General features: G+C 40.2%; 1 protein-coding gene across 3 annotated transcripts in view; it reads right to left on the bottom strand.

The window, feature by feature from the left end:
- The window catches only part of LOC142342809 (uncharacterized), a 110,820-nt gene extending 95,171 nt beyond the window's left edge, over positions 1–15,649 (bottom strand). For all 3 annotated transcript variants that reach the window (XM_075394389.1, XM_075394390.1, XM_075394391.1), the window contains exons 1-2: positions 15,520–15,649; positions 15,283–15,340 (exon numbers count right to left, since the gene is read on the bottom strand). In XM_075394389.1, the coding sequence (XP_075250504.1) occupies positions 15,283–15,340; positions 15,520–15,552 (91 nt within the window). In that variant the 5' untranslated portion in view covers positions 15,553–15,649. The remainder of the gene's footprint in view (positions 1–15,282; positions 15,341–15,519) is intronic.
- Positions 15,650–16,547: the final 898 nt, after the last annotated feature.

Genomic DNA, 16,547 nt, shown 5'->3' with positions numbered 1-16,547 from the left:
CTCTTTGCTTCAGCAGGTAATGAACACAGTAGCACTTGATTTCTCAGCGCATAGCTTAAGCCATGCTAAAGCCATGGCTTACTGGTCTTTGGACTTTACCGATTTGGACTTTACTGGTATTGGTGAATTGTTAATCGTGAGATGTGGGTCAAACTTGGCCTCCTTGATCCAGGTTGTGAACACAGTTGCACTTGATTTTTCAGCAGATAACTTAGGTTTTTCTGATTCTAGCCAGTCGTGTAAAATATTCAGGTATGGAGTTATTCTGTCATTTAATTTTTCAACCTGTTTTGAGATGTAATTAAAGTTATATCATCAGCGTTAGACGTGATGTTTATAATTTTTGGGGGGCAGAGGCAGCCTGATCATGTTGATGTTGAAGGGCATTGGGGTTAATACACCACCTTGAGGGACACCCTGTTTGACATTTCTCTACTTCGACTTTTTATTATATTATACGTAAGAAAATCTGCCCTGTAATTATGAAGCGATCAATCCTTTAGTGGTTTTCGGTAGTAAAGCCTCGTGTATGTCTCTTAGTAGTAGATTGTGATCAACCGTGTCGAAAGCGGCGGTGAGGTCTATGGCTACTAATAGAGTACGGTTGCAGTGTTTCTTTTGATTAAGGCCTTTTTGTATATTGTTGGTGACAAGGTTGAGAGCTGTTGTTGAGGAGTGCTCAGGTCTAAAGCCATGCTGATGTTCTTTTAGTGGATATTCTATAAAGTCACTCAGTAGGAGTTTTTCTGTTAGTTATGCAACGGGGGAGAGGAGTGGAATTAGTCTGAAGCTTTTAGATTCGTCTGTGGGGTCTTACGGCTTGTGTGGGGGTATAACAAGGCCAACTTTCCAGATGTTTGGAATTTTGCACTGATGTCAGTGAGTTATCTCAGTGCTTCCTTTTTCGTTGAGCGCTACATGATTAGAGATATCTCTTTCACTTGCAATATTGTTTCCTCTTTTGTTTTCCGGCAATTTGGAGTGCCAGAGAAGGCTATGAGCATTGAAATAACCGACAATAATGCAGTCTTCTAACTCAAGCAGTTTACTGATTGATGTCTTGTATCCTGCATCACAGTTAGACAAAAGTGGAATGTCTGTGTTCACTAGTTTGATGTTGTTACCAACTGCAGTGAGTTCTATGGCTTGGACTTTTATGTGTTTGTCAGAAGTCTGAGTTTAAGTTCTTGAACAGAGTTGTGTCCTTAATGATAAAAGTTACCACTCCACCTTTGCCTCTTTCTGTGGGCCTATTTTCTTGGATTTTGCAGTAGCCAGGAGGGCTTGTGAGGGTGGATTTTTCATTGAGGTTGGTCTCCTGGATGGCAGCTATTTGGATGTTTTTTTCTGCATCCAGTCTATGGTGTTATCTAGTTTTTGTTCGAGAGCATTGCAATTCAGTTGAAGAACCTTGAGATGTGTTGTCGTGAGTGGAGAAACTTTGACTTGTATTTGCTTCAAATTTCTTTCCCTTGTATTTGCTTCCATCTCAATGCTATGGGGCCTAAAGTGTGTAAGTGGATTGGAGCTATTCTATCTGGGCCCAGAGTCTTACTTTTTTATTACCTCATAGCTTCTTTCACTGTGTTACACTTAAACATTCTGCCCTCTATTTCCAGTTTTCTTATTATTCTTAGTAAAATTCATTTCTGTTTTTCATATTTCTAGGGTTGTGGAATGCATTTGGGGTAAAACTTGATGGCGCATTTCCACGGATCATGGTGATGAGTGGTTTTCTTAGCGTCAAAGTATATGGCTGTGTGCAGATGATTTAGCGTTACTTGACGAAAGTCCTTTTACTATGCTCCAGAGTTTGAAGTCAGTCACCTCTGTGAGTGAGTTTTTGTAAAAACTCGATCCACTTTTTGCGCTTTTGACTTCGAGCAACTTTGTTTGTTTCAAGGTTTATTTGCGTTATTTTGGGGTCCCCAGGATGTTTTCTTTGAATTTCATCCTTTTTTCAGAAAGCTTTACTGCTTCGCTGGGAAAATTGGCAACCACTTTTTGAATTCTTTCTTGTGGGATATGCCTGCCAGTCGCTGCATTTATGGCTTTCATTAAGGTCTTTTCCGCGCGGTAGACATTTGTTGGACTTTGTTGTTTCGTCAGTTTCAATTCAATGTTGTCTTTGGAACTTGCCCAGTCAGCTTTGCGGAAGTTGATGAAAGTTCTTTGCGTTGTGTGTGATAAGGTTGCAGGTGATGGATAGAACTATTGGTAAATGGTCTGAGCCTAATGCGTACTCCGTGCGCCTGTCGATGTTCACTGCTAAGCTAGAGCTGGCGAGACTGATGTCCGGGGAGCTTTTGCAAGATTCAGTTACCCTTGTGCAGGCTTTTTTGTTGAAAACTACATGAACAGAGAAGTCTCTTTCACTTGCATTAATGTTTCCTCTTGAGTCTCCCGGTAGTTTCGAGTGCTACAGAGGGCTATGAGCATTGAAATCGCCGGAAATAATGCGTCTTCTAACTGTAGTTTACTGATCGATGTTCTGTATGCTGCATCACAGCTAAATGAAGGCGCAATGTATGTGTTCACTAGTTTGCTATTATTACCACCTGCAGTGAGTTCTATGGCCTGGACTTCCAGGTGTTTGTCAGAAGTCTTGAGTTTAAGTTCTTGAAACAGAATTGCGTGCTTAATGATAAAAGCTATCCCCTCCGCCTTTGCCTCTTTCTTTCAGCCTATTTCCTTGGATTCTCCAGTAGCCAGGTGGGCTTCTGAGGGTGGATTTTTCATTGAGGTTGGTCTTCTGGATGGCAGCAATTTGGATGTTATTTCTCTGCATCCAGTAAATGACAATTACAATTCAATTGAAGAGTCTTGAGGTGTGTGTTGTCGTGAGTGGGGAAACTTTGCCTTGTATTTACTTCTATTGTCTTTGCCTTGTATTTGCTTCAATCTCAGTGCCATGGGGCCTAGATGGTCTAAGTGGATTGGCGCTATTCTATCTGAGTCCAGAGCCTTACTTTTCTTATTGTCTCATAGCTTCTTTCACTGTGTTACACTTAAACATTCGGCCCTCTATTTCCAATTTTCTTATTGTTCATAGTGTATTGCTTTTCTGTTTTCCATTTTTCTTGGGGTGTTGAGTGTGTTGTTGGTTCATTTCCCTGGATCAAGGTGAGGAGTGGTTGTTTTCTTAGCGTCAAATTATATGGCTGTTTGCAGGTGCTTTAGCGTTATTCGACAAAAGTCTTCTTACTGTGCTCCAGAGTTTAGAGTAGTCACCTCTGTGAGTGAGTGTTTGTACAAGATCGATCCACTTTTTGCGCTTTTGACTTCAAACAAGTTGGTTTATTTAAAGGTTTAGTTGCGTTATTTTGGTGTCCCCAGGAAGTTTTCTTTGAATTTCATCTCTTTTCAGAAAGCTCTACTGCTTCGCTGGGAAAATTGGCAACCACTTTTTAATTTCTTCCTTGTGGAATATGCTTGCCAGCCACTGCATTTATGGCTTTCATTAAGGTCTTTTCCACGCGGTAGACATTTGTTGGACTTTGCTGTTTCTTCAGTTTCAATTCAATGACGTCTTTAAAACTTGCCCAGTCAGCTTTGCGGAAGTTGATGAAAGTTCTTTGTGGTGTTGTGTGTGATAAGGTTGCAGGTGATGGATAGAAATATTGGTAAACGGTCTGAGCCTAATGCGTACTCCGCGCGCCAGCTGATACTCATTAATAGGCTTGAGCTGGCGAGACTGATGTCCGGGGAGCTTTTACAAGAATCAGTTACTCTTGTGCTGGCTTTTTTGTTGAGCACTACATGATGAGAGAGGTTTCTTTCACATGCAGTATTGTTTCTTCTTGTGTCTTCTGGTAATTTCGAGTGCCATAGAGTGCTATGAGCAGTCTGACAATTACAATTCAGTTGAAGAATCTTGAGGTGTGTGTTGTCGTGAGTGGGGAAACTTTGCCCTGTACTTGCTTCTTTTGTCTTTGCCTTGTATTTGCTTCCATCTCAGTGCTATGGGGACTAGAGAGTGTAAGTGGATTGGCGCTGTTCTATCTGGTCACAGTCTTATTTTTCTTATTGTCTCTTATAGCTTCCTTCACTGTGTTACACTTAAACATTCTGCACTCTGTTTCCAGTTTTCTTATTATTCTTAGTGTATTTCTTTTCTGTTTTTCATTTTTCTTGGGGAGTGGAGTGTATTGTTGGTTAAACTTGTTGGCGCATTTCTCTGGATCATGGTGAGGAGTGGTTTTCTTAGCGTCAAAGTATATGACTGTTTGCAGGTGCTTTAGCGTTATTCGACGAAAGTCTTTTTATTGTGCTCCAGAGTTTAGAGTAGTCACCTCTGTGAGTGAATGTTTGTACAAGACCGATCCACTTTTTGCGCTTTTGACTTCAGACAAGTTTGTTTAATTAATGGTTTAGTTGCGTTATTTTGGTGTCCCCAGGATGTTTTCTTCGAATTTCATCTCTCTTTTCAGAAAGCTTTACTGCTTCGCTGAGAAAAATGGCAACCACTTTTTAATTTCTTCCTTGTGGAATATGCTTGCCATCCACTGCATTTATGGCTTTCATTAAGGTCTTTTCCGCGCGGTAGACATTTGTTGGACTTTGCTGTTTCTTCAGTTTCAATTCAATGTTGTCTTTGAAACTTGCCCAGTCAGCTTTGCGGAAATTGATGAAAGTTCTTTGTGGTGTTGTGTGTGATAAGGTCGCAGGTGATGGATAGAATTATTGGTAAATGGTCTGAGCCTAATGCGTACTCCGTGCGCCTGTCGATGTTCATTGCTAAGCTTGAGCTGGCGAGACTGATGTCCGGGGAGCTTTTACAAGATTCAGTTACCCTTGTGCTGGCTTTTTTGTTGAAAACTACATGAATAGAGAAGTCTCTTTCACTTGCATTATTGTTTCCTCTTGAGTCTCCCGGTAATTTCAAGTGCTATAGATGGCTATGAGCATTGAAATCACCGAAAATAATGCAGACTTCTAACTGAAGTAGTTTACTGATCGAAGCCCTGTATGCTGCATCACAGCTAAACGAAGGCGGAATGTATGTGTTCACAAGTCTGCTATTATTACCCCCTGCAGTGAGTTCTATAGCCTGGACATCTAGGTGTTTGTCAGAAGTCTTGAGTTTAGGTTCTTAAAACAGAATTGTGTGCTTAATGAAAAAAGCTACAACTCCACCTTTGCCTCTTTCTTTGGGCCTAATTTCTTGGATTCTGCAGCAGCAAGTGGTCTTTTGAGGGTGCATTTTTCATTGAGGTTGGTCTGCTGGATGACAACTATTTGGATGTTATCTCTCTGCATCCAGTCAATGACAATTACAATTCAATTGAAGAATCTTGAGTTGTGTGTTGTCGTGAGTGGCGAAACTTTGCCTTGTACTTGCTTCTATTGTCTTTGCCTTGTATTTGCTTCAATCTCAGTGCCATGGGGCCTAGATGGTCTAATTGGATTGGCGCTATTTTATCTGGGCCCAGAGTCTTACTTTTCTGATTGTCTCATAGCTTCTTTCACTGTGTTACACTTAAACAATCTGCCCTCTATTTCCAATTTTCTTATTATTCATAGTGTATTGCTTTTCTGTTTTCAATTTTTCTTGGGGTAAGGAGTGTGTTGTTGGTTAAACTTGTTGGCGCATTTCCTTGGATCAGGATGAGGAGTGGTTTTCTTAGCGTCAAAGTATATGGCTGTTTGCAGGTGCTTTATCGTTATTCGACGAAAGTCTTCTTACTGTGCTCCAGAGTTTAGAGTAGTCACCTCTGTGAGTGAGTGTTTGTACAGGACCGATCCACTTTTTGCGCTTCTGACTTCAGACAAGTTTGTTTAATTAATGGTTTAGTTTCGTCATTTTGGTGTCCCCAGGATGTTTTCTTCGAATTTCATCTCTCTTTTCAGAAAGCTTTACTGCGTCGCTGAGAAAAATGGCAACCACTTTTTAATTTCTTCCTTGTGGAATATGCTTGCCAGCCACTGCATTTATGGCTTTCATTAAGGTCTTTTCCGCGCGGTAGACATTTGTTGGACTTTGTTGTTTCTTCAGTTTCAATTCAATGTTGTCTTTGAAACTTGCCCAGTCAGGTTTGCGGAAGTTGATGAAAGTTCTTTGTGTTGTGTGTGCGATGAGGACCCAGGTGATGGATACAACTATTGGTAAATGGTCTGAGCCTAATGCGTACTCCGTGCGCATGTCGATGTTCATTGCAAAGCTTGAGCTGGCGAGACTGATGTCCGGTAAGATTCAGTTACCCTTGGGCTGGCTTTTTTGTTGAAAACTACATGAATACAGAAGTCTGTTTCACTTGCATTATTGTTTCCTCTTGAATCTCCCGGTAATTTCAAGTGCTATAGATGGCTATGAGCATTGAAATCACCGAAAATAATGCAGACTTCTAACTGAAGTAGTTTACTGATCGATGTCCTGTATGCTGCATCACAGCTAAACGTAGGCGGAATGTATGTGTTCACAAGTGTGCTAATATTACCACCTGCAGTGAGTTCTATGGCCTGCACATCTAGGTGTTTGTCAGAAGTCTTGAGTTTAGGTCCTTGAAACAGAATTGTGTCCTTAATGATAAAAGCTACAACTCCACCTTTGCCTCTTTCTTTGGGCCTATTTTCTTGGATTCTGCAGCTGCAAGTGGTCTTTTGAGGTTGCTTTTTTCATTGAGGTTGGTCTGCTGGATGACAACTATTTGGATGTTATCTCTCTGCATCCAGTCAATGACAATTACAATCCAATTGAAGAATCTTGAGATGTGTGTTGTCGTGAGGGGGGAAACTGCCTTGTACTTGCTTCTATTGTCTTTGCTTTGTATTTGCTTCAATCTCAGTGCCATGAGGCCTAGATGGTCTAATTGGATTGGCGCTATTCTATCTGGGCCCAGAGTCTTACTTTTCGGATTGTCTCTTAGCTTCTTTCACTGTGTTACACTTAAACAATCTGCCCTCTATTTCCAATTTTCTTATTCATAGTGTATTGCTTTGCTGTTTTCCATTTTTCTTGGGGTGTGGAGTGTGTTGTTCGTTAAACTTGTTGCCGCATTTCCTTGGATCATGGTGAGGAGTGGTTTTCTGGCGTCAAAGTATTTGGCTGTTTGCAGGCGCTTTAGCGTTATTCGACGAAAGTCTTTTTAATGTGCTCCAGAGTTTAGAGTAGTCACCTCTGTGAGTGAGTGTTTGTACAAGATCGATCCACTTTTTGCGCTTTTGACTACAGACAAGTTTGTTTAATTAATGGTTTAGTTGCGCTATCTTGTTGTCCCCAGGATGTTTTCTTTGAATCTCATCTCTCTTTTCAGAAAGCTTTACTGCTTCGCTGAGAGAATTGGCAACCACTTTTTAATTTCTTCCTTGTGGAATATGCTTGCCAGCCACTGCATTTATGGCTTTCATTAAGGTCTTTTCCGCGCGGTAGACATTTGTTGGACTTTGTTGTTTCTTCAGTTTCAATTCAATGTTGTCTTTGAAACTTGCCCAGTCAGGTTTGCGGAAGTTGATGAAAGTTCTTTGTGTTGTGTGTGCGATGAGGACCCAGGTGATGGATACAACTATTGGTAAATGGTCTGAGCCTAATGCGTACTCCGTGCGCATGTCGATGTTCATTGCAAAGCTTGAGCTGGCGAGACTGATGTCCGGTAAGATTCAGTTACCCTTGGGCTGGCTTTTTTGTTGAAAACTACATGAATACAGAAGTCTGTTTCACTTGCATTATTGTTTCCTCTTGAATCTCCCGGTAATTTCAAGTGCTATAGATGGCTATGAGCATTGAAATCACCGAAAATAATGCAGACTTCTAACTGAAGTAGTTTACTGATCGATGTCCTGTATGCTGCATCACAGCTAAACGTAGGCGGAATGTATGTGTTCACTAGTTTGCTATTATTACCACCTGCAGTGAGTTCTATGACCTGCACATCTAGGTGTTTGTCAGAAGTCTTGAGTTTAGGTCCTTGAAACAGAATTGTGTCCTTAATGATAAAAGCTACAACTCCACCTTTGCCTCTTTCTTTGGGCCTATTTTCTTGGATTCTGCAGCTGCAAGTGGTCTTTTGAGGTTGCTTTTTTCATTGAGGTTGGTCTGCTGGATGACAACTATTTGGATGTTATCTCTCTGCATCCAGTCAATGACAATTACAATCCAATTGAAGAATCTTGAGATGTGTGTTGTCGTGAGGGGGGAAACTGCCTTGTACTTGCTTCTATTGTCTTTGCTTTGTATTTGCTTCAATCTCAGTGCCATGAGGCCTAGATGGTCTAATTGGATTGGCGCTATTCTATCTGGGCCCAGAGTCTTACTTTTCGGATTGTCTCTTAGCTTCTTTCACTGTGTTACACTTAAACAATCTGCCCTCTATTTCCAATTTTCTTATTCATAGTGTATTGCTTTGCTGTTTTCCATTTTTCTTGGGGTGTGGAGTGTGTTGTTCGTTAAACTTGTTGCCGCATTTCCTTGGATCATGGTGAGGAGTGGTTTTCTGGCGTCAAAGTATTTGGCTGTTTGCAGGCGCTTTAGCGTTATTCGACGAAAGTCTTTTTAATGTGCTCCAGAGTTTAGAGTAGTCACCTCTGTGAGTGAGTGTTTGTACAAGATCGATCCACTTTTTGCGCTTTTGACTACAGACAAGTTTGTTTAATTAATGGTTTAGTTGCGTTATCTTGTTGTCCCCAGGATGTTTTCTTTGAATCTCATCTCTCTTTTCAGAAAGCTTTACTGCTTCGCTGAGAGAATTGGCAACCACTTTTTAATTTCTTCCTTGTGGAATATGCTTGCCAGCCACTGCATTTATGGCTTTCATTAAGGTCTTTTCCGCGCGTAGACATTTGTTGGACTTTGCTGTTTCTTCAGTTTCAATTCAATGTCGTCCTTAAAACTTGCCCAGTCAGCTTTGAGGAAGTTGATGAAAGTTCTTTGTGTTGTGTGCGTGATGAGGTCGCAGGTGATGAATAGAACTATTGGTAAATCGTCTGAGCCTAATGCGTACTCCGTTCGCCTGTCGATGTTCATTGCTAAGCTTGAGCTGGCGAGACTGATGGCCGGGGAGCTTTTACAAGATTCAGTTACCCTTGTGTTGGCTTTTTTGTTGAAAACTACATGAATAGAGAAGTCTCTTTCACTTGCATTATTGTTTCCTCTTGAGTCTCCTGGTAATTTCGAGTGCTTTAGATGGCTATGAGCATTGAAATCACCGACAATAATGCATTCTTCTAAGTGAAGTAGTTTACTGATCGATGTCCTGTATGCCGCATCACAGCTAAACGAAGGCGGAATGTATGTGTTCACAAGTGTGCTAATATTACCACCTGCAGTGAGTTCTATGGCCTGCACATCTAGGTGTTTGTCAGAAGTCTTGAGTTTAGGTCCTTGAAACAGAATTGTGTCCTTAATGATAAAAGCTACAACTCCACCTTTGCCTCTTTCTTTGGGCCTATTTTCTTGGATTCTGCAGCAGCAAGTGGTTTTTTGAGGGTGCTTTTTTCATTGAGGTTGGTCTGCTGGATGACAACTATTTGAACGTTATTTCTCTGAATCCAGTCAATGACAATTACAATTCAATTGAAAAATCTTGAGATGTGTGTTGTCGTGAGTGGGGAAACTTTGCCTTGTATTTGCTTCTATTGTCTTTGCCTTGTATTTGCTTCAATCTCAGTGCCATGGGGCCTAGATGGTCTAATTGGATTGGCGCTATTCTATCTGAGTCCAGAGCCTTACTTTTCTTATTGTCTCATAGCTTCTTTCACTGTGTTACACTTAAACAAACTGCCCTCTATTTCCAATTTTCTTATTATTCATAGTGTATTGCTATTCTGTTTTCCATTTTAATTGGAGCGTGGAGTGTGTTGTTGGTTAAACTTGTTGACGCATTTCCTTGGATCAGGATGAGGAGTGGTTTTCTTAGCGTCAAAGTATATGGCTGTTTGCAGGTGCTTTAGCGTTATTCGACGAAAGTCTTTTTACTGTGCTCCAGAGTTGTCACCTCTGTGAGTGAGAGTTTGTACAAGCTCGATCCACTTTTTGCGCTTTTGACATCAGACAAGTTTGTTTAATTAATGGTTTAGTTGCTTTTTCTTGGTGTCCCCATGATGTTTTCTTTGAATTTCATCTCTCTTTTCAGAAAGCTTTACTGCTTCGCTGAGAAAATTGGCAACCACTTTTTAATTTCTTCCTTGTGGAATATGCGTGCCAGCCGCTGCATTTATGGCTTTCAATAAGGTCTTTTCCGCGTGGTAGACATTTGTTGGACTTTGCTGTTTCTTCAGTTTCAATTCAACGTCGTCTTTAAAACTTGCCCGGTCAGCTTTGCAGAAGTTGATGAAAGTTCTTTGTGATGTGTGTGTGATGAGGTTACAGGTGATTGATAGAATTACTGGTAAATGGACTGAGCCTAATGCGTAGTCCGTCCGCCAGTCGATGTTCGTTGCAAAGCTCGAGCTGGCGAGAATGATGTCCGGGGAACTACAAGAATCAGTTACTCTTGTGCTGGCTTTTTTGTCGAGCACTACACGATTAGAGGTCTCTCTCACCTCCAGTATTGTTTCTTCTTGTGTCTTTCGGTGATTTCGACTGCCATAGAAGGCTATGAGCATTGAAATCACCAACAATAATGCAGTCTTCTAACTCAAGTAGTTCATTGATTGATGTCTTGTATCCTGCATCACAGCTAGACGAAGGTGGAAGGTATGTGTTCACTAGTTTCATGTTATTACCACCTGCAGTGAGTTCTATGACTTGGATTTCTAGGTGTTGGTCATAAGACTTGAGTTTAAGTTCTTGAAACATAATTGTGTGCTTAATGATAAAAACTATCCCCTCCGCCTTTGCCTCTTTCTTTCGGCCTATTTCCTTGGATTCTACAGTAGCCAGTTGGTTTTTTGAGGGTGCATTTTTCATTGAGGTTGGTCTGCTGGATGACAACTATTTGAATGCTATTTCTCTGAATCCAGTCAATGACAATTACAATTCAATTGAAGATTCTTGAGATGTGTGTTGTCGTGAGTGGGGATACTTTGCCTTGTATTTGCTTCTATTGTCTTTGCCTTGTATTCGCTTCTATTCTATCTGGGCCCAGAGTCTTACTTTTCTCATTGGCTCATAGCTTCTTTCACTGTGTTACAATTAAACAAACTGCCCTCTATTTCCAATTTTCTTATTATTCATAGTGTATTGCTTTTCTGTTTTCCGTTTTAATTGCGGTGTGGAGTGTGTTGTTGGTTAAACTTGTTGGCGCATTTCCTTGGATCGGGGCAAGAAGTGGTTTTCTTAGCGTCAAAGTATATGGCTGTTTGCAGGTGCTTTAGCGTTATTCGACGAAAGTCTTTTTACTGTGCTCCAGAGTCGTCACCTCTGTGAGTGAGTGTTTGTGCAAGATCGATCCACTTTTTGCGCTTTTGACTTCAGACAAGTTTGTTTAATTAATGGTTTAGTTGCTTTTTCTTGGTGTCCCCAGGATGTTTTTGAATTTTATCTCTCTTTTCAGAAAGCTTTACTGCTTCGCTGAGAAAATTGGCAACCACTTTTTAATTTCTTCCTTTTGGAATATGCGTGCCAGCCGCTGCATTTATGGCTTTCAATAAGGTCTTTTCCGCGCGGTAGACATTTGTTGGACTTTGCTGTTTCTTCAGTTTCAATTCAATGTCGTCTTTAAAACTTGCCCGGTCAGCTTTGCGGAAGTTGATGAAAGTTCTTTGTGATGTGTGTGATGAGGTTGCAGGTGATTGTTAGAATTATTGGTAAATGGACTGAGCCTAATGCGTAGTCCGTCCGCCAGTCGATGTTCGTTGCAAAGCTTGAGCTGGCGAGACTGATGTCCGGGGAACTACAAGAATCAGTTACTCTTGTGCTGGCTTTTTTGTTGAGCACTACACGATTAGAGGTCTCTCTCACTTCCAGTATTGTTTCTTCTTGTGTCTTTCGGTGATTTCGACTGCCATAGAAGGCTATGAGCATTGAAATCACCAACAATAACGCAGTCTTCTAACTCAAGTAGTTCATTGATTGATGTCTTGTATCCTGCATCACAGCTAGACGAAGGTGGAAGGTATGTGTTCACTAGTTTCATGTTATTACCACCTGCAGTGAGTTCTATGACTTGGATTTCTAGGTGTTGGTCATAAGTCTTGAATTTAAGTTCTTGAAACATAATTGTGTGCTTAATGATAAAAACTATCCCCTCTGCCTTTGCCTCTTTCTTTCGGCCTATTTCCTTGGATTCTACAGTAGCCAGGTGGGCTTTTGAGGGTGGATTTTTCATTGAGGTTGGTCTGCTGGATGGCAGCTATTTGGATGTTATTTCTCTGCATCCGGTCAATGACAATTACAATTCAGTTGAAGAATCTTCAGGTGTGCGTTGTCGTGAGTGGGGAAACTTTGCCTTGTATTTGCTTCTATTGTCTTTGCCTTGTATTTGCTTCTATCTCAGTGCTATGGGGCCTAGGTGGTCTAAGTGGATTGGCGCTATTCCATCTGGTCCCAGCGCCCTAATTTTCTTATTGTCTCCAATAGCTTCTTTCACTGTTAAAATCTAACATTATGCCCTCTATTTCAAGTTTTCTTATTCTTTGCGTATTTCTTTTGTTTTTCATTTTTCTTGGGGTGAGGAATGTATTCATGGTTTAACTTGTTGGCGCATTTCCTTGGATCATGGTGAGGAGTGATTTTCTTAGCATCAAAGTATATGCCTGTTTGCAGTGGGTTTAGCGTTACTTGACGAACGTACATTTACTGTGCACCATAGTTTATAGCAGTTACCTCTGCGAGTGATTGTTTGTATAAACTCGATCCCCTTTTTGCGCTTTTGACTGCGAACACGTTTGTTTATTTCAAGGTTTACTTGCGTTATTTTGGGGTTCCCATGATGTTTTCTTTGAATTACATCTCTTTTCAGAAAGCTTTACTGCTTCGCTTGGAAAAATGGCAACCCCTTTTTGGGATATGTGGGATATTCTTCCTTGTGGGATATGTTTGCCAGCCACTGCATTTATGGCTTTCTTTAAGGTCTTTCCGCGTGGTAGACATTCGATGGCCTTTGTTGTTTCTTCAGTTTGCTCGCAGGCGATGGATAGAACTATTGGAAAATGGTCCGAGCCTAACGCTTACTCCGTGCGCCAGTCGATGTTCATTTCTAGGCCTGAGCTGGCAAGACTGATGTCCTGGGAGCTTTTACAAGAATCAGTTACTCTTGTTCTGGCTTTTTTTGTTGAGCACTTCATGAATAGAGAGGTCTCTTTCACTTGCAATATTGTTTCCTCTTGAGTCTTCCAGTAATTTCGAGTACTAGAGAGGGCTATGAACACTGAAATCACCAACAATAATGCAGTCTTCTAACTGACGTAGTTCACTGATCGATGTCTTGTATCCTGCATCACAACTAAACGAAGGTGGAATGTACGTGATCACTAGTTTGCTGTTATTATCACCTTCAGTGACTTCTTTGACTTGGACTTCTAGGTGTTGGTCAGAAGTCTTGAGTTTACGTTCTTGAAACAGAATCGTGTCCTTAATGATAAAAGCTACACCTTCACCTTTGCCTCTTTCTTTGGGCCTATTTTCTTGGATTCTGCAGGAGCAGGTGGTCTTTTGAGGGTGCACTTTTCCTTGAGATTGGTCTCCTGGATGGCAGCTATTTGGATGTTATTTTTCTGTATCTAGTCTATGATGTTGTCTAGTTTCTGTTTGAGACCTTTACAATTCAATTCAAGAATATTGAGGTTTGTGTGGTCATGAGTGGGGAAACTTTGTCTTGTAATTGCTTCTATTGGCTTGCACCAAAAGCAGCGCTTACAGTCGAAATTGTTGTTCCATTGCTCTATGGACTAAGTCTGTGCAATTCAGGTGTACCTATCCTCCGCGGCCCCACCAGACGTCGTATTGATTCTAGTTGCTACGGTGACAATTAGCACAGGGCGTTAGGTCGGGGTTTGTTTCAATGCCGCCAAGGATGAGGAGAAGCAGGGCGGATATGTGTTTTCCAGTAAAATGCATACTAGGGACCAGACCAACTGGGCTTGCCTTATCCCGCCGCAAAAAGCCGTTTCACGCAGTCTGTGGACAGTGTGTATGGAACCTGGGAACGGTTGCCCGCTCGTAGTTCTGCCGCGTAGAGGCGTCCATACTTGAGAACCAAAGTGAGCATGAAGTCGTATATTTGGTCGTAACATAATCTTGAAAATTAAATTTACAAAGGATGAAAGGCCCATAAAAAATTTTTCGTAATTACTGACAAATACGGAGAATGTGAAAGTAATAAAAAAAAGTACAAATTGAAACCAAAAATGACTCACCTTTGACTCATTAGCAACTGAATAAGATGTCATTATTTAGCCTCAGCAACAAGTAAAAAAAATAAAACTTAGGGGCCGAACCTGAATTCACTCTGTTCAATCAGACAAATATTACTTTGAGAAAGCATTCGTGCCAACAATGAAAAGAAACAGTGAAAACAGAAGTGAAAATGACGCGCGAGAAAAATCAAAAACAGAAATTTGGTTCAAACGCTGTGTTCTGATTCCACTTTGGAGCTTCAAAAAAGGTCACGTGTAATGTACCTGCATAAACATTTCACATTTATAATGCTATACTATTTAACCTCTATTAACCAGATTGTTGTAACCTTGCAATTTAATATCAAACATACGCCCTTATGAATTGAATAACGAAAGTGCTTAAACTTATATCTATTCAATGCCGTTTTGATACCAACATATTTAACCTTTATGGTAATTAAACTACAATAATAACTTTTGAATATGTAAACAGTTGTTTCAATGAGTATCTATAATGCCAATTGTAAGCTAATTTGCTATTATAATCAGAGAGAGGAGAAATACATATTGAAATCAGTTCGTCTTTTAAATAGATCGAGAATAAAGCTGTCCGAACGCGCTCCGAAGTTATAACAACACCCGCTCAAACCTTAGAAAAGAACGACTTTACATAATAAATTGAGGGAGAGAACACATATATTACATCACGATTTGAAAAAACTCGATTTTTGCTCTTGTCACTACTTGATAGTGTCTAAAATCATATTTGCCAACAAAAAGTTCAAAAATCTGTTAACAGATCTTCAAAAAAAGGCGGAGCACCAAAACACTTTTAATACTTTGAATTGTAAAAATCCAAGGGAAGGACAATAATAGCTCCGCTCAGCTATCGCAGCTTTTAGTCAATAATTACACAATCAGCAGGCGCTGGAGGAGTCCTCATCAATGACCGTGAGTTTCGCGTACTTGATCGAAACCCTTCAATTTTGACAAACATTCGGACCAATGGATATTGACCACTAGCATGGTCTATTCATTATCCGATAGTAGCCCAAATAAAAATTTTACCTTTGATCTGATCTATATTCAATTCTCCTGTAACCATCAGAGACAATTGTCCACATACCTAAATAACAATGTCACACGAGCTCAACGTCGTCAGAGGTGATTGAATTAAAAAATAACTTTATGAAGGGGCTTGATTAAGTAGTCATTCCATGGAACTCTTTTTAAACGGTCAGAGCCTTGCATCAGCTGAAATTGTACAAAAAAAAACAAATTAATAAAAACAAAATGTTCACTTACCAAAAGTGTTTCAAGGTAAATTCCTCTAATCATTTGGGCAAACTTAGTTGGTTATTTACCAGAAGAACGCTTAATTTCACATTTCGCTTACAATAGGCGAGAAGCAATGAAGAGAATAAGAATCGCTTTGATGGCATATCTTGTTTAAACTGTCATGTTCGTTTAAAATGAACAGGAGAGATTTAACAGAAGCCCTCAGTAAAATATTTCTAAAGGCTAAAGTAATGTCTATGCTACTTCAGATTGCAAATGGAAAGTAACTGTTCGTTAATCATAGCAGTTTATTGAAAAAGCAATTGTAGCTTCAAAATATATATTTTTCCGCTGGCGGTCAGTTTTCCAAATTCCCTCGCGAAGAATGAAGCCCTTTTACCGTGATGTCTACGGTAGTTGGGGGAGGGGAAACTGAAACAAATCTTGGCTTTCAAAAGTGACAACAATCGAATAAAACAATAGCTCGTCAAGTAGCCATATCATCTCAACAATTACGTAATGATAAAAAAGAAAGCTTTATGGTCCTCTCAATATATGTTTGGGAAATGTTCACCATAAATATAACATAGCGTGCATTTATAGGATGTAATCCAAGTTCATGAGCAGAGCGATTTTTCTCATATTGCTATTGCTCTCGGTTCCTTAAGTAATAAAGAATGTACTGAAATCTTTAAAGTCCAGAGCTGTCTTTGATTGACGTTTGACAACTTGATTCGTCTCAGGACTCAAATTTACCCCCACATTAGATTGAATAAAGCATGAGTTCTGCCTAAATATATGGAAGACTAACAAATACGTGGCGCCTCATTATCATTTCAACTTTTGTACGCAGCATTGAGATACTGTTGAGAGACTGCCATCACCTAACCGTATATACATTTCAATAAAAAACTGTACTAAGAAAGTGATTCAAAAAATCAATTAAGTACGAACTTTTCTCAACTAATTACTTGTATCATTGAGTAAAATAAACATAGATACATCTTTATGGAGCACAAAATGATTTACAATTAAATGAACTCTCCAAGGCGTTC

The sequence above is a fragment of the Convolutriloba macropyga genome, chromosome 7 (assembly GCF_964194025.1).
Source record: "Convolutriloba macropyga chromosome 7, txConMacr16.3, whole genome shotgun sequence".
Classification (NCBI taxonomy): Eukaryota; Metazoa; Xenacoelomorpha; order Acoela; family Convolutidae; genus Convolutriloba; species Convolutriloba macropyga.
This window is presented reverse-complemented; position numbering and strand designations above follow the sequence as displayed.